The following is an 18,046-nucleotide window of genomic DNA, read 5'->3' as shown; positions in this document are numbered from 1 at the left end:
ATTATACAGCCTGACTCCATAGTCCAGATGGTTAAAATAACTATTAATGAAGAAAAGTCACGGATTTCAACTTTAATTGACTTTTAAAAATCTCCATTTCCTCATTTAATCTGAAGTGTTCGGGGGTCGGTTTCACCAGTTGTGTGTAAGTCCTTACTAAGTTTAGTTGTAACGTAAGTATTTACTAAGTCAGAATTTACACCACACTAAATACGAAAGAGTTGCACCTCTCCCATTAGTCCCCCCCCCCTTTTCTCCCCAACTGTATCCGGCCAACTACCCCACTCTTCCGAGCTGTCCCGGTTGCTGCTCCACCTCATCTGCCGATCCAGGGAGGGCTGTAGACTACCACATGCCTCCTCCGATACATGTGGAGTCACCAGCTTCTTCTTTTCACCTGACAGTGAGGAGTTTCGCCAGGGGGACGTAGCACGTGGGAGGATCACGCTATTCCCTCCAGTTCCCCCTCCGAACAGGCACCCTGACTGAGCAGAGGAGGCGCTAGTGCAGCGAACAGGACACATACCCACATCCGGCTTCCCACCTACAGACATGGCCAATTGTGTCTGTAGGGACGCCCGACCAACCCGAAGGTAACACGGGGATTCGAACCGGCGAGCCCCATGTTGGCAGGCAACAGAATAGACCACCACGCCACCCGGATGCCCCTCTCCCAGTAGTTATTACTGAGAACTTAATTGTTGGCAAAATTTTACACATACCAGCTAGGATTGGAGTTAGCTAACAGAGAACTGTAACGTTTAATCAAATTAACAGCAGTAACACCAACAGACCTTACAGAGATGACAACAAACAAACAATGGCTAGCTCGGGCCGCTTAGAAATATTATAAAAAAATGGTGAAGATATTTGTTGTCAGCGCGTTTTACACGATAGGCTGCATCCCCTTGATTTATATGATGATGTCTGACATTCGCTCATGAGGTAGGTGTGCTGTTCCGTAGTTACACGTGAGAACAGTTTTTGATTGGCCGGCTCCTGTGATGTTTGCCTAGAAACCAATTTACACTTTAACAATAATAATAATAATCATTACATTTATATAACGCTTTTCTAGACACCCAAAGTGCTTCACACTGACGAAAACAATGACGACAAACAGGAGAACACCCATGATCAGTGTAGAAATGAACGATGCCCCCCCCGATGCCAAGGGGCCGAACACGCCTGACATGGGATCCCACCCATGTACAGCATGTACATCTTTTTACCCCTCGTTCAGTATCATGTCTCAATTCGGATATTTCAGCATCGTTGCTAGTAATACATGCACAGCGTTCAGTGGAGGTCACCTTACATTCACCACCCCACGAGGCTCACAGAAGATCCAACGCCATCCTGTTTCCAGTTGCTACACGTCCAACATCATCGAAGTGTCTCGCCGTGGCTGTAGCGGCAGCTGTAGAGATGTTTATACTAAGAATTTACTTGCTAAGACAGTCCTGATGTTTGAACTGTGCAAACCACATTAGCAAGTCGCTAGTTTACAACTTCCTAGTTAATACTAAGACCTCAACTAAGACCTTAGTAAGGACTTTATACACAAACTTAGTTACAAGTTTATAAATAACTGGTGCAACTTTGTCCAGTTTCCTAAGATTTTTTTTTGGGGGGGGGGCGGTTTCCAAGTGATAATTCTAACAGAGGTGGTAAGGATGTGGTCCATTTAGATTCAATTTCTCTGTAAAACACGCAGGTGGGAGAGGAGATTGCGGTACACTTCGCTCCACAAAAAGTGAGGAATCGCTCACCTCTTTGCACAACCTGGAAGGTAATTTATCCAAGATGGCTCCTAATAATTGCACTATAATTAAAGTAACACTTCCTCTGTCATCTCTTACATCCTGTATAGACCTATATTAAGGTGCACCCATTTTAAGTGCAGATTAATCAGATATGGACCCTGAATGGTTGTCTTATTTTTCGGGGGAGGGTTTTTTTCTCTTCGTTACAGTTGAACGCTCAGTCTGTCTACCTTTGTTTTCCTCCTGTCCCAGCAGAGCCTCAAGGCCGTCGCCCCTCCAGACCTCGTTCCACCAGCGAGGCCATCTCTGCCGCCTGCCGGGAGGATTTACTGAAAATTCGAAGTAAAAATGATCACAGTAACCGCCACCAGAATGACCGCCACGATGGTGCTGACGGTGTTTCATCTCCACATCAGGAGGATGACCTTGACCTTTGCCCCCCGGCCCCAGGCATTGCCACGCTGGACTTTGACCCCATGTCCTATCAGTGCAGCCCACCCTTGGAAATGCCCGGCCCACAGCACGCTAAGGAGAACAGGAAATGGAGGAAAATTGGAACAGGCTCAACCGATTTTGAACCTGCCTCTTCACTGAATGAACTCCACGGCGGGTCCCAGTCCCCCCATGTCCACCCGTTCCGGTGTGACAGAGGCGTGAAAATGGTGACCAAACCGCTCTCCCCAAAAGTCAGGAAGAAGTCATTCAAGACCTCTTCTGCCGTCGAAGCTGATGTGCGGAGTGCGTCCATCTCCACGCGACGTCAGGAGGCGGCGTTGGCCTGTCCTCCGCCCGCCCCCTCGTCGTACCCCCCGGTGGAGATATGTGAAGCATTGGTGGCAGATGGGGGACAGCCCAAAGCTCCTTACCAGCCGTGCAGCCCACGCAGCACAGCAAGCCAGGCTTCTGGTCTCACGGATCTCAGCCAGTCCGCACAAAACCTGCCTGATCCAGGTTAGTTCTGAACTCTAACATAACTCAACATGTACACCAAACCTGGATAGTCTCTCTGTGTGTGTTTTCACCTAATTAAAAGCTTCTACGATGACTTTTTCACAGTCTCACTTTAAATTTGATGCCGTTACATGACCGACATGATCAAACGAGAACATAAGCGAGAAAATTAGGTATTGGTGTGTCATAATCCCAAACGCTTCTTTCTGAGTCATTCCCTGCAAAATCTGACGAAACAGTTGACCGCACACAGTTGGGACACATGACCACAATTGGAGATACCTTGCCTCATCGCTGTACTATATCTTGTATCACTCTTCAGAACAAATGCACCAGCTACCTCAAGGCGAACGTAGATCTTTACAAACGTGCTTATGCGAAATGTAGTCATTCTTCTGCAGAACACTACCACTTCAGTCCAGGGGTGTGCAAAAACATAAAAAATCCAAAACTCCTTGTTACAGTTTTAAATATTATTATAATTACAATGGTCAACTGATGTAGTAATTCTAGTCGTATTAGTAGCTGTCTTCGCATTTGTAATCGTTCTTAACGTTGCCCATAGAAAAATTGACTATAGTGAAACCATCAAAAATTGCTATAGTAATTCCTGCAGTTTTTTGTGACATATTACTGCCACTTCTATTCAAATGTATTAAATATTTCCTGTGTTTTTTGCATCACATTATCTTGCAAATGAAATAAAACTTTAGTGCAGAAAGTGTTTCTAGTGTAATTTTGATGAAATACTGCAGTATATGTTTTTTGCAAAGTAATGTGATGGAAAAAATAAAACAGGGAATACAATAGTAGTTTTTTATTTTTTTTGGTTTTACTATCCTCCAATTTCGTATGGGTTGGTAGTTGCTGTTGTAGTGCAGTTACATATAAATATTTAAGTGTTACTCCTGATAGTTTCTTATCAAAGCTTCTGTGTCTTGTCCCATCATGTCCTATCATAGCTTTGTTTGTCCTGTCATACTGTAGCGTTGTTTGTCTTATCCCTCCCCAGGAGCAGATAGACTTATGAGTTCAGTGTCTGTCCTCCCTCCTCACCCTTCCTTGACGAGCGCTGCGCGCAAGTTGGCTCTAGCTCTGGCTGAGAGTGCCCAGAAGGCCAGCGGCGATGGATCCCAGAGGAGAACCACCCCCCACATCCACCCGCACGCTCCCCAGAGACCAGACCCTCGACCCCCTCGGCCCTCCGTTCTCAATCTCCAGCCGTACGCCCAGGAGTGCTCCGGCTTGCGGCAGCCCTCGGGCCGCGGCCCCATTGACGGCCCTTACTGCCCTCACCCTGGCCATTTCCCACCTGCACACCTCAGTTTAGAGCCGTTACAGGTCGGTGACGGACAGGAGACTGTTAATAACTTTACCCCAAATGTCAGCCCGCTGGGGTCGGGGAGCTTGGAGGAAGGGAACACAGAGATGAGGGGTCACGGCCAGGAGAGAGAGCGAGCCCAGCCTGGTGACCTTCAGACTGAACCCGCCTATCACAGCGTTGGTGTCTCAACTCCCACCCAGCCCGTTCATGCCGACCTGAGCCCGTCCGCCTCCCCGGTGTACATCAACACCGACTCCGTGAATGCCTTTAACTTCCGAACAGTCTTGGCTGAGACCTCCGTGCCTGCCTCCATCGAGGAGGTCCTTCCACGCCCATCTCAGGCCTCCACAGTCCTCCACTACAGCCCCGAGGAGGACAGGGACTTGGGGTTGGTTGAGGAGGCGTACGTTGATCAGTATCACCCCAGTCTGACAGGCCGGATGCCTGCACCTCACTATCCCCGTCCCGACGCACTGCCCCTTCACCTTTCAGGGCCAAAAAGCACATACAGGCTTTCATCCGAGAGTCGCCACAGCACTTTAAGCTCAAATCACCCCATGTCGCCCCAATTCAGAGGCTGCCCCAGAGAAGAGCGCCTCATCCACGGCTGTCACAGACAGCAGGGCCGATGGCAGACGTCAGAGGATAGGATAGCGGGGCCTCCTGTCATGCGCAGGGCGCGCTCCTTCCATTCCCCGCAAATTAGTCACTATGAGCTCGCGGAGGCAGAGGTTTTACCCCCTGACGCCATGTTTTATGTACAGCAGTCTCCCAGTCGGGAGGCGCCCTACCAGTGGCTGGTTGAGTCCCACCACCCTGCTCCGCCATACTTTGAGAATAGAAATACTCAGTATCGCCACAGCCCATACTCTGATATTAGCCCGCTAGATAGCGCCGCTCACTATTACATGGACCCGTACCGGCCGAGCGGTATCCGACATAGTCAGTCCTACACATTGCGCTCCACAAGGGAAAGTGAAAGGCCCGATTACTACCATTACCCACCGCAACACCTCCCAGCTGCACACAGGGAGATCTTTTTAGAGAGTAGAGATGCCGTTTTCTACAAAAATAGAGACACAGATGGTTTCAGTCGGCGTGTGCATCAACCCGTCAAGCAGGAAAATAAATACAGGCATACAACCACCAGTCCGGCCTTATCCCCCTGTGAGAATCCCCCGTCACCTGTCGACTTAATGGGACGAGAAATCATTCACACCAGGAGCAGGTCAGACCCAGGAAATGCCTGCCTCCTCTCCGCCATCAGGGCTGATGGCGAGCACAAAGCAGGTGCCAAATCCCCGCATCCCATGCCGCGGCCGCACCTTGCCAACATAGAGGTTGCCCGACAGCATGGTCAGTTTCTCGGCGAGGAGCCAGTCCTGGTCAGGAAGGGGAGCATGTCGAAGCGCATTCAGATCAAGGAGGGCGCAATGCTGGCACACCAAGCCCAGCCAAACCAGAAGCCGCACCTACGCAAAGTCCCCTCGCTTCCAGAGCGCGGAGCCGCTAATCCGGCGAACATCGAGCGCAATGACCGAAGCCATAATACACGTGGTTGCGAGCAGGACAAGTTGATGATGACCGACGCCGTCGCCTCCTCTGGTTTGCCGAAATCCAGCGTCTTTGTCAGGAGCCAGGGGCACTCTCAGAGCATCAAAGAAGGCCGTCACTACCAACATTACCGCAGTAAATCCCCGCTGGACCCCGAGCAACTGGGGTTCAACTCCACTCAGTTCACCAGAAGAACTCAGAGCACCAAAGTCAGGCCGACTACACACTACGACCACACCGAGGGCTATTACGCTGCTCCCAAACCTAAACCAACCAGATCTGGCAAAGCTGTCACCGGATACTTCCCCGGCTATGGCTGCATGTCTCCCCGCAGACACAGATTGTTGTCCAAGGCTTTGGGTCATGGTGCTTTTCATCAGGCTGGACTGAGATCAGAGGCCGGCGTCTATGAGTGATTCCAGCCACTGATCTCATCTAATTCCACATCAGGGGCCAAAAGGAGAGCGGCACTTTATTCCTCTGCCAGACCGCGACACTATCGAGTTCAAAGCTTATTTGTTTAAAACCTTAAAGAGCTGCTGCAAGTCCATCTGGAGTGGAACAGTAGTCGGGGCTACGAGCTTTGTTAGCACTCGGGATATCGGCGATTTAATGGAGCTCAGCGAACAAATGAATTCTATGCTTACACTCTCATTAACTTTGAGGTTGATTGGATTTGATAGATGTAGAATAGTAACGCGACACTCCCCAAAATCCTGTGTGCAAACGGCGAATGGATCCAAAGGAACACCCGGGTTTGTAATTCTAATTTTAAGACGCTACTAGGACTGTGTATAAAGTAACAAAAAGAGTCATTTTAAATGTTCTGTAACATATTTGTATAAACGATGCATAGCTAGCTTATGTGGCAGGTGTACCGTTTGGTATCATTATCATTGTTTTTGTTAATTGCAGCCCGAACTTAGACGAGATGCACTTTTAAATCTAGATGAATCCAAGTCAGTGTCTTACTGGACTTAATAGGCAACAAAATCTTCTTTCTTTTTTTTTCTTAGCAAAAAAACAACAACAACTTATTGCTTGAATCATTGCGGAGGCACGCTGGGCAGGAATATGGAAGATTGTGATCGCATCATTTTCCAAATATTCATCCACCGTAATCACAAAGCGGACGCTGAAAAGTCAAACATAGATTATTTACGAGTGCTTTGGTTTCCTTTCCGGATTAAACATAACTGTGGGATATGCCAGATTTAAATGAAAATAATTTTATTTGTTAGAAAAAGCATATTTCATATTGCGTTGTACTCTTGTCAGAAAACGTATCTCTCCTGCCTTTGTAGGAATATTTTAACAATGTGGTATTTTGCATATGGTGATGTTTTTATTCATTAAAGACGCTATTTCAGATCCAATCCTGTAAATAAGGACGATCCCGTTAAGACATATTAATGTTTTATTTTAACGAGAGTCTTGAAGGAAAATAAAGACACGTCTTATAACTGATCACAGCGCTATTGTGCTTTGTGACGTGACATAGGGACACGTTGTCTTCTCCGCCAGCAGAGGGCACTTTAGCTTCACGTTGAAATTTCAATTTGATTTTTTTTTTTATAAGAGGTTCAAGAATTTTTTTTTTGTAACACCCCCCCCCCCCAAAAAAAAACAAGATGTCAAAGGTCACAGCTGTATTCCAGTATTGTTACTGATTATGTATATGTAAGGAGGGCTGTCATGAGAATACCCTGTAATTACTAAATACTTCTCTGTGAAGTACTTTGTAAAAAACTACCCACCCACCCCACCCACCCACCCCCGCCATTATCTTCTTCGGCACGTGACCAAGTCATAACCCCTGCCCACAGATAACCACTCGTGCTCAGAAAGCGATTGTGATTCTGAGGCAATTACGGGCCACACCTCGTATAATGGAGGCGACCGTTAGTCATCCATGTCTGTTCCATTACAGGTCGAATTGAATCGAACGGTGTGAGCACAATCAAAAACAATCAGTCAAGGTTGTCCAAAGTGTCATGGGCATTGTTGCTTTGTTAAAAATTATTAAAATATCGCTCCATCAAAACGCCCCCCCCCCCCCCATTCACGGCTGACTGAAAGACTTGCTCTGTGGTTAGAACCCATTAAGAGAGCCTGTGGACTCGGGAGCAATGTCTCCTGGCAGCTCTGCCTCGCTCCCGGTGCACAGAGCCATTGTTTATTCATTGCCACATTGGCATTCAAGATGCATCCACACTGTTCTCTTTCATAACCAACAAGTTGCAATTTTTATGCATGTGAAGGTTGAAGGCAAATTATTTATGGGAGACTGGACCCGAGGAAAGAGAACGGCCTCTAGCAAAATGGTTTACGTTGAGAGCAATTCTTTTCTATAAGCTATTGAATTTGCTGGATCACAACAAAATATGCATGCATTATTCAGCAATTCTGGAGCCGAATTGCGGCCCAGCGAGACAACCATCTGCCTTTTTTTGGACATTGTGATGCGTGGACACGTTACCTTTCAGGCTGAGGTTAAAGTCTTGTTTTTCAGCACGGGGGGCAAATGAAACGAGGGGGAAACTGCTGTCCAACGTCCGTCCCTATGTCAACCGCTGTAAAGTGAAGGTGAAACGTAAGGCGTGGATGGGGGTGAGGGGGGGGGGGGTGTCCAAGACTGGAAAAAAATTGTAGCGCAAGTTGCGTTCAGCTCTAAAGGGTAGGCTCTCTCTAGCTGCCTTACATGCAGAATTATGCAGGAACATCTGGCGTAGTCCAGATGCAGAGATGGGATGTGCGAGGGATCTGGCGCCAAGCGAGAGCAGGTGCCAGACGTTAGGACTGTCACCCCTCCAGGGGCAGGTGATCTGCAGGATAATAGCTCCGCCACATACTTTCTAAAAACGAGGGTGTTTAGAGGTCCTCTGTGAGATAAATGGGTTATTATATCTCTAGTACAGTAGACCTTTCGCTTTTTTACATAACTGCTTAAATCCCAAGTTTGTACATAACTTTTGATTGCATAACTGCGCGTTGTGTAAGCACGCCCCAATGGCCCTGCGACCAGGAACCGTCCAAACCAAGCATGTGCCATGCCGCGTCCTCATCGGTTCTTGGTGTATCGTCTTCTCGGTGGTTTTCACTGCTCTTTGTCAGTCGGATGTGAAGAGCATCGTTGAGAAATGGGTAGTTTGACCTGGGTATGACCCCCCGACCTGCCCTGCCGTTATTCTTAGTGTCCACAGATCAGTCGATGGGGGTTGTCAATCAGTTGGTCTGTTTACCTATGATATCGTTCAGCCCACAGTAGCGCAACACAAAGACAAAAGCACATCCAAACTACAAGAACACGTTTATCCATTCATTCATCTTCCGCTGCTTCTCCGGAGTCGGGTCGCGGTGGCAGCAAGCTAAGTAGGGCCCTCCAGACGTCCCTCTCCCCAGCAATGCCCTCCAGCTCCTCCTGGGGGATCCCAAGGTGTTCCCAGACCAGATTGGACATGTAGTCCCTCCAGCGATCCCTCTGGGTCTACCCCAGGGTCTCCTCCCAGTTGGCTGTGCCTGGAAAACCTCCAAAGCAAGGCGCCCAGGAGGCATCCTGATCAGATGCCCGAACCACCTCAACTGGCTCCTTTCGACGCGAAGGAGCAGTGGCTCTACTCCAAGCTCCCTCCGGATGTCCGAGCTCCTCACCCTATCTCTAAGGCTGAGCCCAGACACCCTACGGAGCAAACTCACATATATCCAACATAAAAAATCTTTTTTTTAAAAAAATCACTGTCGAACACCAGTCAGGATGACTGCCGGTCTAGCAGTTAGCATAGCCTGCCCCGCTTCTGCGTGCTGTCATCCCACCCTCGGCGTTTCCTCCTCGGCCGCAGCTCCAGGCAGGGCCGTGGTCCCTGGGCCCACCGGACGCAGCAGCCCAGGCTCCCCCAACCGATCCGATGCCAGCTCTCCCAGCATGACACCTTCGACACACCTCCCCACACTCCACACGACGACACCAAAACCCAGTCAACGCTAGGCGAGGCCGCTGCCCAGACCGCCCTCGGCGTTATCGGAACTGCTGGTCTGCATGGCCTAGCAGTTAGCTTAGCCTGCCCTGCTTCCGCATCTTATCAGACCGCCTTCGGTGTTTCCTCCTTGGACGCAGCTCGGGGCATCGCCGTGGTTCCCGGGCCCACAGGGCGTAGCAGACCAAGCTCTCCCAGCTGATCCAGACCCAGCTCTCCCAGCCATCAAACGAAAACACAACGCAGATGTGGACAAAGGCACTACATGGACGGTACTGGGTGAGGCTGCCGCAAATGTGAATTTGCGCAGCCATTTTTTCCCCCACCGGAAGCAGGTCTGTATGTATGTATGTATGTATGTATGTATGTATGTATGTATCTATCTATCTAGCTAGCTAGCTAGCTAGCTACCTATCTATCTAACAGTATGTGTCTATATAAGTACGTGTCTGTCTATTTCTGGTAAAACTGCTTGTTATTGATTATGAGCTGAAGTTCCCTCTTCTGCCGTATTTCCTTCTTTGAGTAAACACATATGTGATAAGCCTCATGTGTGGACTCTAATTATAGAGCCCGGGGCTAACTCGGAACCTCTGACTAGGGGGCATCAGAAGAGAGTCGGTCCAGATACAAGGCAAAAAGAAATCAATAAATAGATTAAAAAATATATATATATAAATAACTAACTAAACGAAGGCGTGGAGTCAGACGGGAGGTGTATGGTCAGTGTTAATCAGCAAAAGCACGGCTGTCTGAGAGGGAATGGAAAAATACTTCTGCCGGCTCTGGTGATTCAGCGCTAACGCGGACTATTCAAGGGGGCCGTAAATGATCCGGGTAAACGGCGTCTAAATTTGTACGGCTTGTTATTCAAGAAACCGGAACGTGGCCACGGAATAGACGCCGTGTCCTTTTTGTTCTTATCATCCCAGCGCAGCTTGTGTACGTGTACACTGATGAGAATGGTGAGAACTGCTGACGGCGCCGGATGACCCATTATGGGAAACACACAGAAGAATACAAAACATATCCAATCTTCAATCCCTTCACAAGGACAGTGTAAGTCTGATCAGGACTCACTGCCGCGCCGGCACATTTAAACGATTGTTTTTGGGTGTTGATGTCAGAGAGATGTTTTTTCTTCTTCTTCTTTTTCTACAAGAGCTAAAATAAACACGTTGTATTTTCTATTTCGGGCCACAGTCGTGTTATCTTTGCGGCGTAGCGCAGATGATGCCGTTAGGGGGGCCAAATTCTTCTTCACCTCATTCACCTGTTTGTTAGATTATCCAGCCATCCATCCGTCCATTATCCCAACCGCTTATCCTGCTGTCAGGGTCGTGGGGATGCTGGAGCCTATCCCAGCAATCACTGGGCGGCAGGCGGGGGGACACCCTGGACAGGCTGCCAGGCCATCACACAGGCCCCCCCCCCCCACACACACACACACACATTCATACCTAGGGGCAATTTAGTATGGCCGATGGCTTTTAAACAACTATCCATCTTTATTCAGCGTTTTTCCATGCCCGTCCAAAATGTCCCTCGCATGCATTCCTGCCACTGTCAAAGGTCAGAGGCTCTTCACTGCACACAGTAACCTGGGAAGGAAAAGCCCCTAAGCAGGATAATCTGAAGCGCATTGACTGTGAGTAACTGAAATAGCCAATTAGGCGGCACGGTGGTGCAGTGGTTAGCGCGGTCGCCTCACAGCAAGAAGGTCCTGGGTTCGAGCCCCGGGGTAGTCCAACCTTGGTGGTCATCCCGGGTTGCCCCAGTCTGGAGTTTGCATGTTCTCCCCGTGTCTGTGTGGGTTTCCTCCGGGGGCTCCGGTTTCCTCCCACAGTCCAAAGACATGGAGGTCAGGTGAATCGGCCGTACTACATTGCCCCTAGGTATGTGTGTGTGTGTGTGTGTGTGTGTGTGTGTGTGTGTGTGTGTGTGTGTGTGTGTGTGTGTGGGCACTTTGTGATGGCCTGGCGGCCTGCCCAGGGTGTCTCCCCTCCTGCCGCCCAGTGACTGCTGGGATAGGCTCCAGCATCCCCCGCGACCCTGACAGCAGGATAAGCGGGTCGGATAATGGATGGATGGGTGGATGAAATAGCCAATTATATGTTGGCTGTGTAATTTTTTTCAAGTGTACCATGTTTTTTTTTGTTTTTTTTGTTTTTGTTTTTATTCAAAATACAAAATCAGTTGGAGTTTGTGGCTGCGGCGGTGACGTGGTGGAAGGAGAGCCGGGACACAATGCCTTCTGATGAAATAACTGATTAGACCGTCGAAATCTCACAAAGGCTGCCCACTTGCCGTAATGGCCGTTTACGTTGGCTTGGGTTTTCAGCGTGACATTTACATGCATATCAAGAGCGGTCGAGAACGCCGCAATCTGCCGCCCCATACAACAGAGGCCCTGGGCTTGTGCTGCAAATAACGCTGTTGACCTTTAGCTGGGCTGAGACAGGATGCAGTCAGCTGGCTGTTGGTTCAAAAGATAATCAGCAGTGGAATACTTGTGTGCTTTGGCAGGTATCTGTTTTCAAATTATGCACTAACCACTGTGGCACGGTGGCACAGTGGTTAGCGCGGTCGCCTCACAGCAAAAAGGTCCTGGGTTCGAGCCCCGGGGTAGTCCAACCTTGGGGGTCGTCCCCTGTGTGGAGTTTGCATGTTCTCCCCGTGTCTGCGTGGGTTTCCTCCGGGTGCTCCGGTTTCCTCCCACAGTCCAACGACATGTAGGTCAGGTGAATCGGCCGTCCTAAATTGTCCCTAGGTGTGTGTGTGTGTCGGCCCTGTGATGGCCTGTCCGGGGTGTCTCCCCGCCTGCTGCCCAATGACTGCCGGGGACGGGCTCCAGCATCCCCCGCGACCCCGGGAGCAGGATAAGCAGTTTGAATAATGGATGGGTGGCACCTGCCTCCGTGGTGCTGAATACAGATTTGCGGTTTTCCTTTGTTTGTTTGTTTGTTTGTTGTTTTTGTTTGTCAACATCACCAAATTCAAAAGCGTACGCCGTGGATAATGGACCGGCGTGAGCCAATTCAGCGGGCAGGCTCAAGTAGATGTTTGCTTTAACACCCCCCATCTGGATCACTTAACATTCATGCCTGAATCCATGAGGTGCTTCAGTCCCTTGCTGCCCATCAGAGGAAAGGCCAGAGTCAACAAGCTCACACACGCTCGCTGTGCACGCTGAAAGCCTGTCGTTGTCCACCCTTGTCACCCAAGTTATTAAACTGCACCGAGTCCCAGCTGCTGCTGCTCGTCGCCACGTCAGCGGAAGTCCGGCTGGTCACTCGCTGACATCTCGGCGAGCCTCAGTCAAATATTATTTTTCTCTTTATTGTACAAAACACATGTACATTATGTTATGCCTTTTGTGTACGCACCCCTGGCCTAAACACAAAGTGTTTAGGCCAGGGGTGCGTACACAAAAGGCAAAGAATTAAAAAAAATATATGAAAAAATATGTATTATTTTCTTCAGAATAAAGTGTACGTATGAAAGAAAGTTATCCAAAACACAATTAGTTCTGATTGCCTTCTTGTTTTTAAGTCCTCTTATCGTAGTGCCACAATGGTGCAGTTCTAGAGGAAACTGTCCAGAATTTGCTTTGGAGTCCGCCCATCTCTTCTTACGAATGTGGAATTTTCCCAATAGTAAAATTAACTGTGTGAAGAAAACCATATTTTTCCATCTCGTTATCTCCCAGACAAACAAAAATGTCTTTGTCCTGAGAGTGGATCGCTTGCCCAGTCTTTCCTTCTTATGTAATGCCGAACATCCACCCAGAATATTCTGGTACACATGGAGCAGTGGGATGCTGCTGCGCTGTATTATGAACAGGGCATGGTATATTCTGCAGAACGTTGTATGGGTTGAGACACAGGCTTTTATTGTGAAAGACACAGGTTGGCGTTTGTTTTTTTGTTTTGTTTTCAGGGTTCCTGCGTTCACTCGGTGTTGTTAATATGTGTTGGTTATGTCCTTGTAAAATGTTGTAAATAAGCAATGTTTCATTTGGGTTTTCACATTATGAGTAAACGCCTTTCTCTGGGATCCAAGCGGAGCGTAGCGAGCATTTTATTGTGAAATGCACTTACCTGATTTCCGCTGGCTCGACTTCCTCTTTGTCCGGGGATTTCCTGGGGCAGGTAGGTGGTTTTCTGCTCTGTAATTTCGCCGTTTTTAGTTGCAAAGATGACGTTAAAAGTACTTCAAAACACACGTAAAGTCAGTGTAACAACAGCAGTGTTGTGTTTTAGAGTGGCCATTTCAGTTTTTATGCGTAAATCTGCTAACTGGCGTAGAAGCGTGTCGAGGCTTTTGTGTGTCGCTGGGCTGCCATGTGTGGTGTCACGCTAGTGGGCGCTGTTGAGACTCGTTGTATGGAGCGTGTGGCGAGTGTACTCATGGTACGCATGCGCGGAAAGCGCGTGTAGGAAACGCGTCACGTGACTCTTTCTCTGCGCGCTAATACCGATCACAGACGCGCGTCTGGGGAAAGTCTCTCTTCATGTATTACACCAGTGGTTCTCAACCTTTTTGGGGTCCTGGACCCCCTGCGTATTTTTGATCTACCCTGAGGACCCCTCCACCTGATCTTGGGGGAGGGGCGTTGCAATTTGATAGAAACAGTAGAAACTGCATTTTAAATTGCATGATAGCATTTATTCACTCTTTGGGGCAAAAATAAGAGCTTTCAGTTGTAACTTAGATATAGTTAACAAAACAGAATTCTTATGCAGTACCTTTCAGATATATGTAACAAAACAGAATATGTATTCAGTAACTTTCAGATATATGTAACAAAACAGAATATGTATTCAGTAACTTTCAGATATATGTAACAAAACAGAATATGTATTCAGTAACTTTCAGATATATGTAACAACACAGAATATGTATTCAGTAACTTTCAGATATATGTAACAAAACAGAATATGTATTCAGTAACTTTCAGATATATGTAACAAAACAGAATATGTATTCAGTAACTTTCAGATATATGTAACAAAACAGAATATGTATTCAGTAACTTTCAGATATATGTAACAAAACAGAATATGTATTCAGTAACTTTCAGATATATGTAACAAAACAGAATATGTATTCAGTAACTTTCAGATATATGTAACAACAGAATTCTTATGCAGTAACTTTCAGATATATGTAACAAAACAGAATATGTATTCAGTAACTTTCAGATATATGTAACAACAGAATTCTTATGCAGTGACTTTCAGATATATGTAACAAAACAGAATATGTATTCAGTAACTTTCAGATATATGTAACAACAGAATTGTTATGCAGTAACTTTCAGATATACGTATGTAACAAAACAGAATATGTATTCAGTAACTTTCAGATATATGTAACAACAGAATTGTTATGCAGTAACTTTTAACAATGCAAACGGGAGCGAGATCTCTTATTAAAATACAATAAATTACACTTGTGAAACAGATGTAATTAGAGAAAAAAGTCCTGTTACCCTTTATAGTTTAGGTAGATAAAGGTCTCAGTCACATTTGAGTAAAATAATCCTATTTCTATAAATGTCAAAGGATCTTTTTTTTTAAAGATATTTTATTTTCACGGACCCCTTGCAATTACACCACGAACCACTAGGGGTCTGCGGACCCCCGGTTGAGAAACACTGTATTACACAACGCAGAGTCAGACCCACTACATACGTACAGGGATCAAATGAATGACGCATTCTTCTTCTTCACAAAAATTACATTAATATTCAATATCAGCTTTAAATCTCTCTGACGACTTTGCTGGATTTAAACGATGCGCAATTTTAAAGGAGACCTCCTCAACTTTATTATTAAGACAAAATGTGTCCCCAGCTAGCCAAATCTTCCGCCAATTAAACTCAAGCCTTAGACAAGAAAAAAAAGGGACAACCCCCCCCCCTCTTTTTTTCTCCCCAATTGTATCCGGCCAATTACCCCACTCTTCCGAGCCGTCCCAGCCGCTGCTCCACCCCCTCTGCTGATCCGGGGAGGGCTGCAGACTACGACATGCCTCCTCCCATACATGTGGAGTCACCAGCCCCTTCTTTTCACCTGACAGTGTGGAGTTTCACCAGTGGGATGTAGCGCTATTCCCCCCCTCCCCCCTGTTCCCCCTCCTCCCCTGAACAGGCGCCCCAACCGACCAGAGGAGGTGCTAGTGAAGCGACCAGGACAGCGCCATGTATAGAGAGAGAGCCTTTTTTTTTCTTCTTTTTTTTTTAAAGAGAGAGTCTGGTCAACTGGCTACACGGGCGCCATATTGCCTACCAACTGGTAGGTAGCGCCATGCACATGCTGTTCAAAATCGCGCTCGCTTCATGATCTCTCAAGCTGCACTTTCAAAGAAATAAGGGAAAACAGAGATATTCAAATATTCTAATATTCAAACAGCATAAGTAGGTCCGCTGGCACCTGACTGGTCAAGCTTCATAGACCCATGACTTTAACAAATGTTGATGGATTTCCATGAAATTTGTATAGGGAATCGTATTACACTGGTTTAATGAGGATCTTTTAAGAACGAAAAAAAAATCATTTTAATTGTAATCCATAAGCAATTCATGTTTCTGTTTAAGAAATAAAGAGTAAGAGATGTCAAGGGAATGAAATAGCTCTGGCTAGCTTTCAGATTTGATTTTGATTGTTGACAGAAGACAACCAACAGCTTTTCATGGAACCCACCCAGTTTGTGGATTGCATGTGGAGTGGGGTGCTGTCTGTTTTGATGGTTGGGTGTGAACTGCTTATCAGCTCACACCCCACCATCAAAGGTAGATTACATATTCAGTCAGGCCAGTTGAGCCCAACAGCTCAGTCACACCTTCTACCATGTGTCAGGCGTATAGCACATGCCATTGTGGAAATAAGAGATTGTGGTATTTTCCATGTAAGAATACCAGAAGTTATGTATATTATATCATTGAGTACCAAAGAGTATCATTAATTTTTAATTTTCCAACATTCAGTTAAGTATTCAGAGTGTCAAAAATTATTTATTTTACATCACTCATTATCAGTAGTCAGAGTACCAGAAATTATGTCTTTTCCATCATTCAATACCAGTGCGCACCAGAAATTACACGTATTTATGCGGGGGTATGCAAGTCTTAAAAATGCCGATGACAGCCTCAGAAAAGCTCAAAACCCCTTTCTGAATAGTGTCAAAATGTTGTCTAAATTGTTTAATCTAATAAATTCATGTCCCTGTAAGTCGGGGGTCACAGATCAAGTGCAGTAATAGAAATCAGGAGGACGATTGAAGCTGTCCATATAATAGGGTAAGCTATGAGCCTTGTTGTCATGTGACCAGTTTAATGAGATAACTGACTGAAACTCACCTCACTTTTGACTACTGTTAAATAAGAATTTAACATGACTTTTGTCTCTGTCACCTTATTAATTGGTCACATGGCAAAATTAGCCTCACAGCTTATCCTGTTTTGTGGGTGTAATGCACCATGAATGGATCACTGTTAATTTCTATTACTAGACTTTGACCTCAACTTAGAGGAAACAAGAATTTATGAGATTAAAAATTTAGACAGCACATTGAAGCTATTGAGAAAGGGGTTTGGCCTTTTAAGGCCACACCACTGCGTAAATAATTTTGAGAGGCACTTTTATGTATTTTACATAATTCATTACCAGTACTTAGGGTTCCAGAAATTATGGATTTTCCATCATTTCAATCCCAGTTTCAGAGAACCGGAAATTGTTTTATCATTGTGTACCAGTAGTCAGAGTAGGTGGTTTAACACTAGATCAGGGGCAGAGGCTATGGTAATAATGTGTTTCACTTGTTCAGTTCATGATGAAGGTGATGAGATCAGGAAGAAACCCACCAGCGGTCACAACAGAGTTGCAGGCACTGAGCAGGGGCCTCTGCTGCATACATGTCGATTTCAACCCAAAGAATTTACTCCAAAGACTTTAGTTTTTATCCATTGCACTACTGGTGTGGTGGGTAAATTGGTGATCAGTACCAGTATTACATATTTTGCAACATGCAGTAGGCTACTAGTGAATGATAATGAACAATAATATCTTGAGAAATATTAGGCCTACCTGTTTTGAGGTTTAGCCAGTGCAGCGTCAATTCTGTATTGGGGCCCTCGTGTAGTTTATCTCAACAGTACCAACACACTGCCTTGGCTCAGGCTCAGGCCTGTCACTCAATCAATCCCATATGACAGTTTGACACTGTTTACATTTGCCTGATTTCTGTCAACGGTTATACGTGGCTTGGATGTGCCATACAACTGATTTCCTCACATCAACACCTTACAGACTCTCGGATTGCTCTCGGGAAGTTAGTTTATCGAAAAATCGTAAACACTGAAATGAACTCACCGGAGCACAAGTATAAGCTGAGGGGGACCAGCCCAGCATGCGAATCTTCATGGTCCAAACTGCCCTCCTTTGTGCATCCTGTGGAAATTGGTGCATCATACA

At 46.5% G+C, this 18,046-nt stretch overlaps 1 protein-coding gene across 1 annotated transcript in view; it reads left to right on the top strand.

Moving 5' to 3' along the window:
• Window positions 1–7,056, top strand: part of arhgap32a (Rho GTPase activating protein 32a) — a 52,384-nt gene extending 45,328 nt beyond the window's left edge. Inside the window, exons 20-22 of the mRNA XM_056283296.1 lie at window positions 1,718–1,792; window positions 2,019–2,717; window positions 3,730–7,056. Coding sequence (XP_056139271.1) covers window positions 1,718–1,792; window positions 2,019–2,717; window positions 3,730–6,011 — 3,056 coding nt within the window. The 3' untranslated portion in view covers window positions 6,012–7,056. The remainder of the gene's footprint in view (window positions 1–1,717; window positions 1,793–2,018; window positions 2,718–3,729) is intronic.
• Window positions 7,057–18,046: the final 10,990 nt, after the last annotated feature.

This window comes from Lampris incognitus, chromosome 7, assembly GCF_029633865.1.
Source record: "Lampris incognitus isolate fLamInc1 chromosome 7, fLamInc1.hap2, whole genome shotgun sequence".
Lineage (NCBI taxonomy): Eukaryota > Metazoa > Chordata > Actinopteri > Lampriformes > Lampridae > Lampris > Lampris incognitus.
Note: the sequence above shows the minus strand (reverse complement) of the source record. Positions and strands in the feature narration are given on the sequence as shown.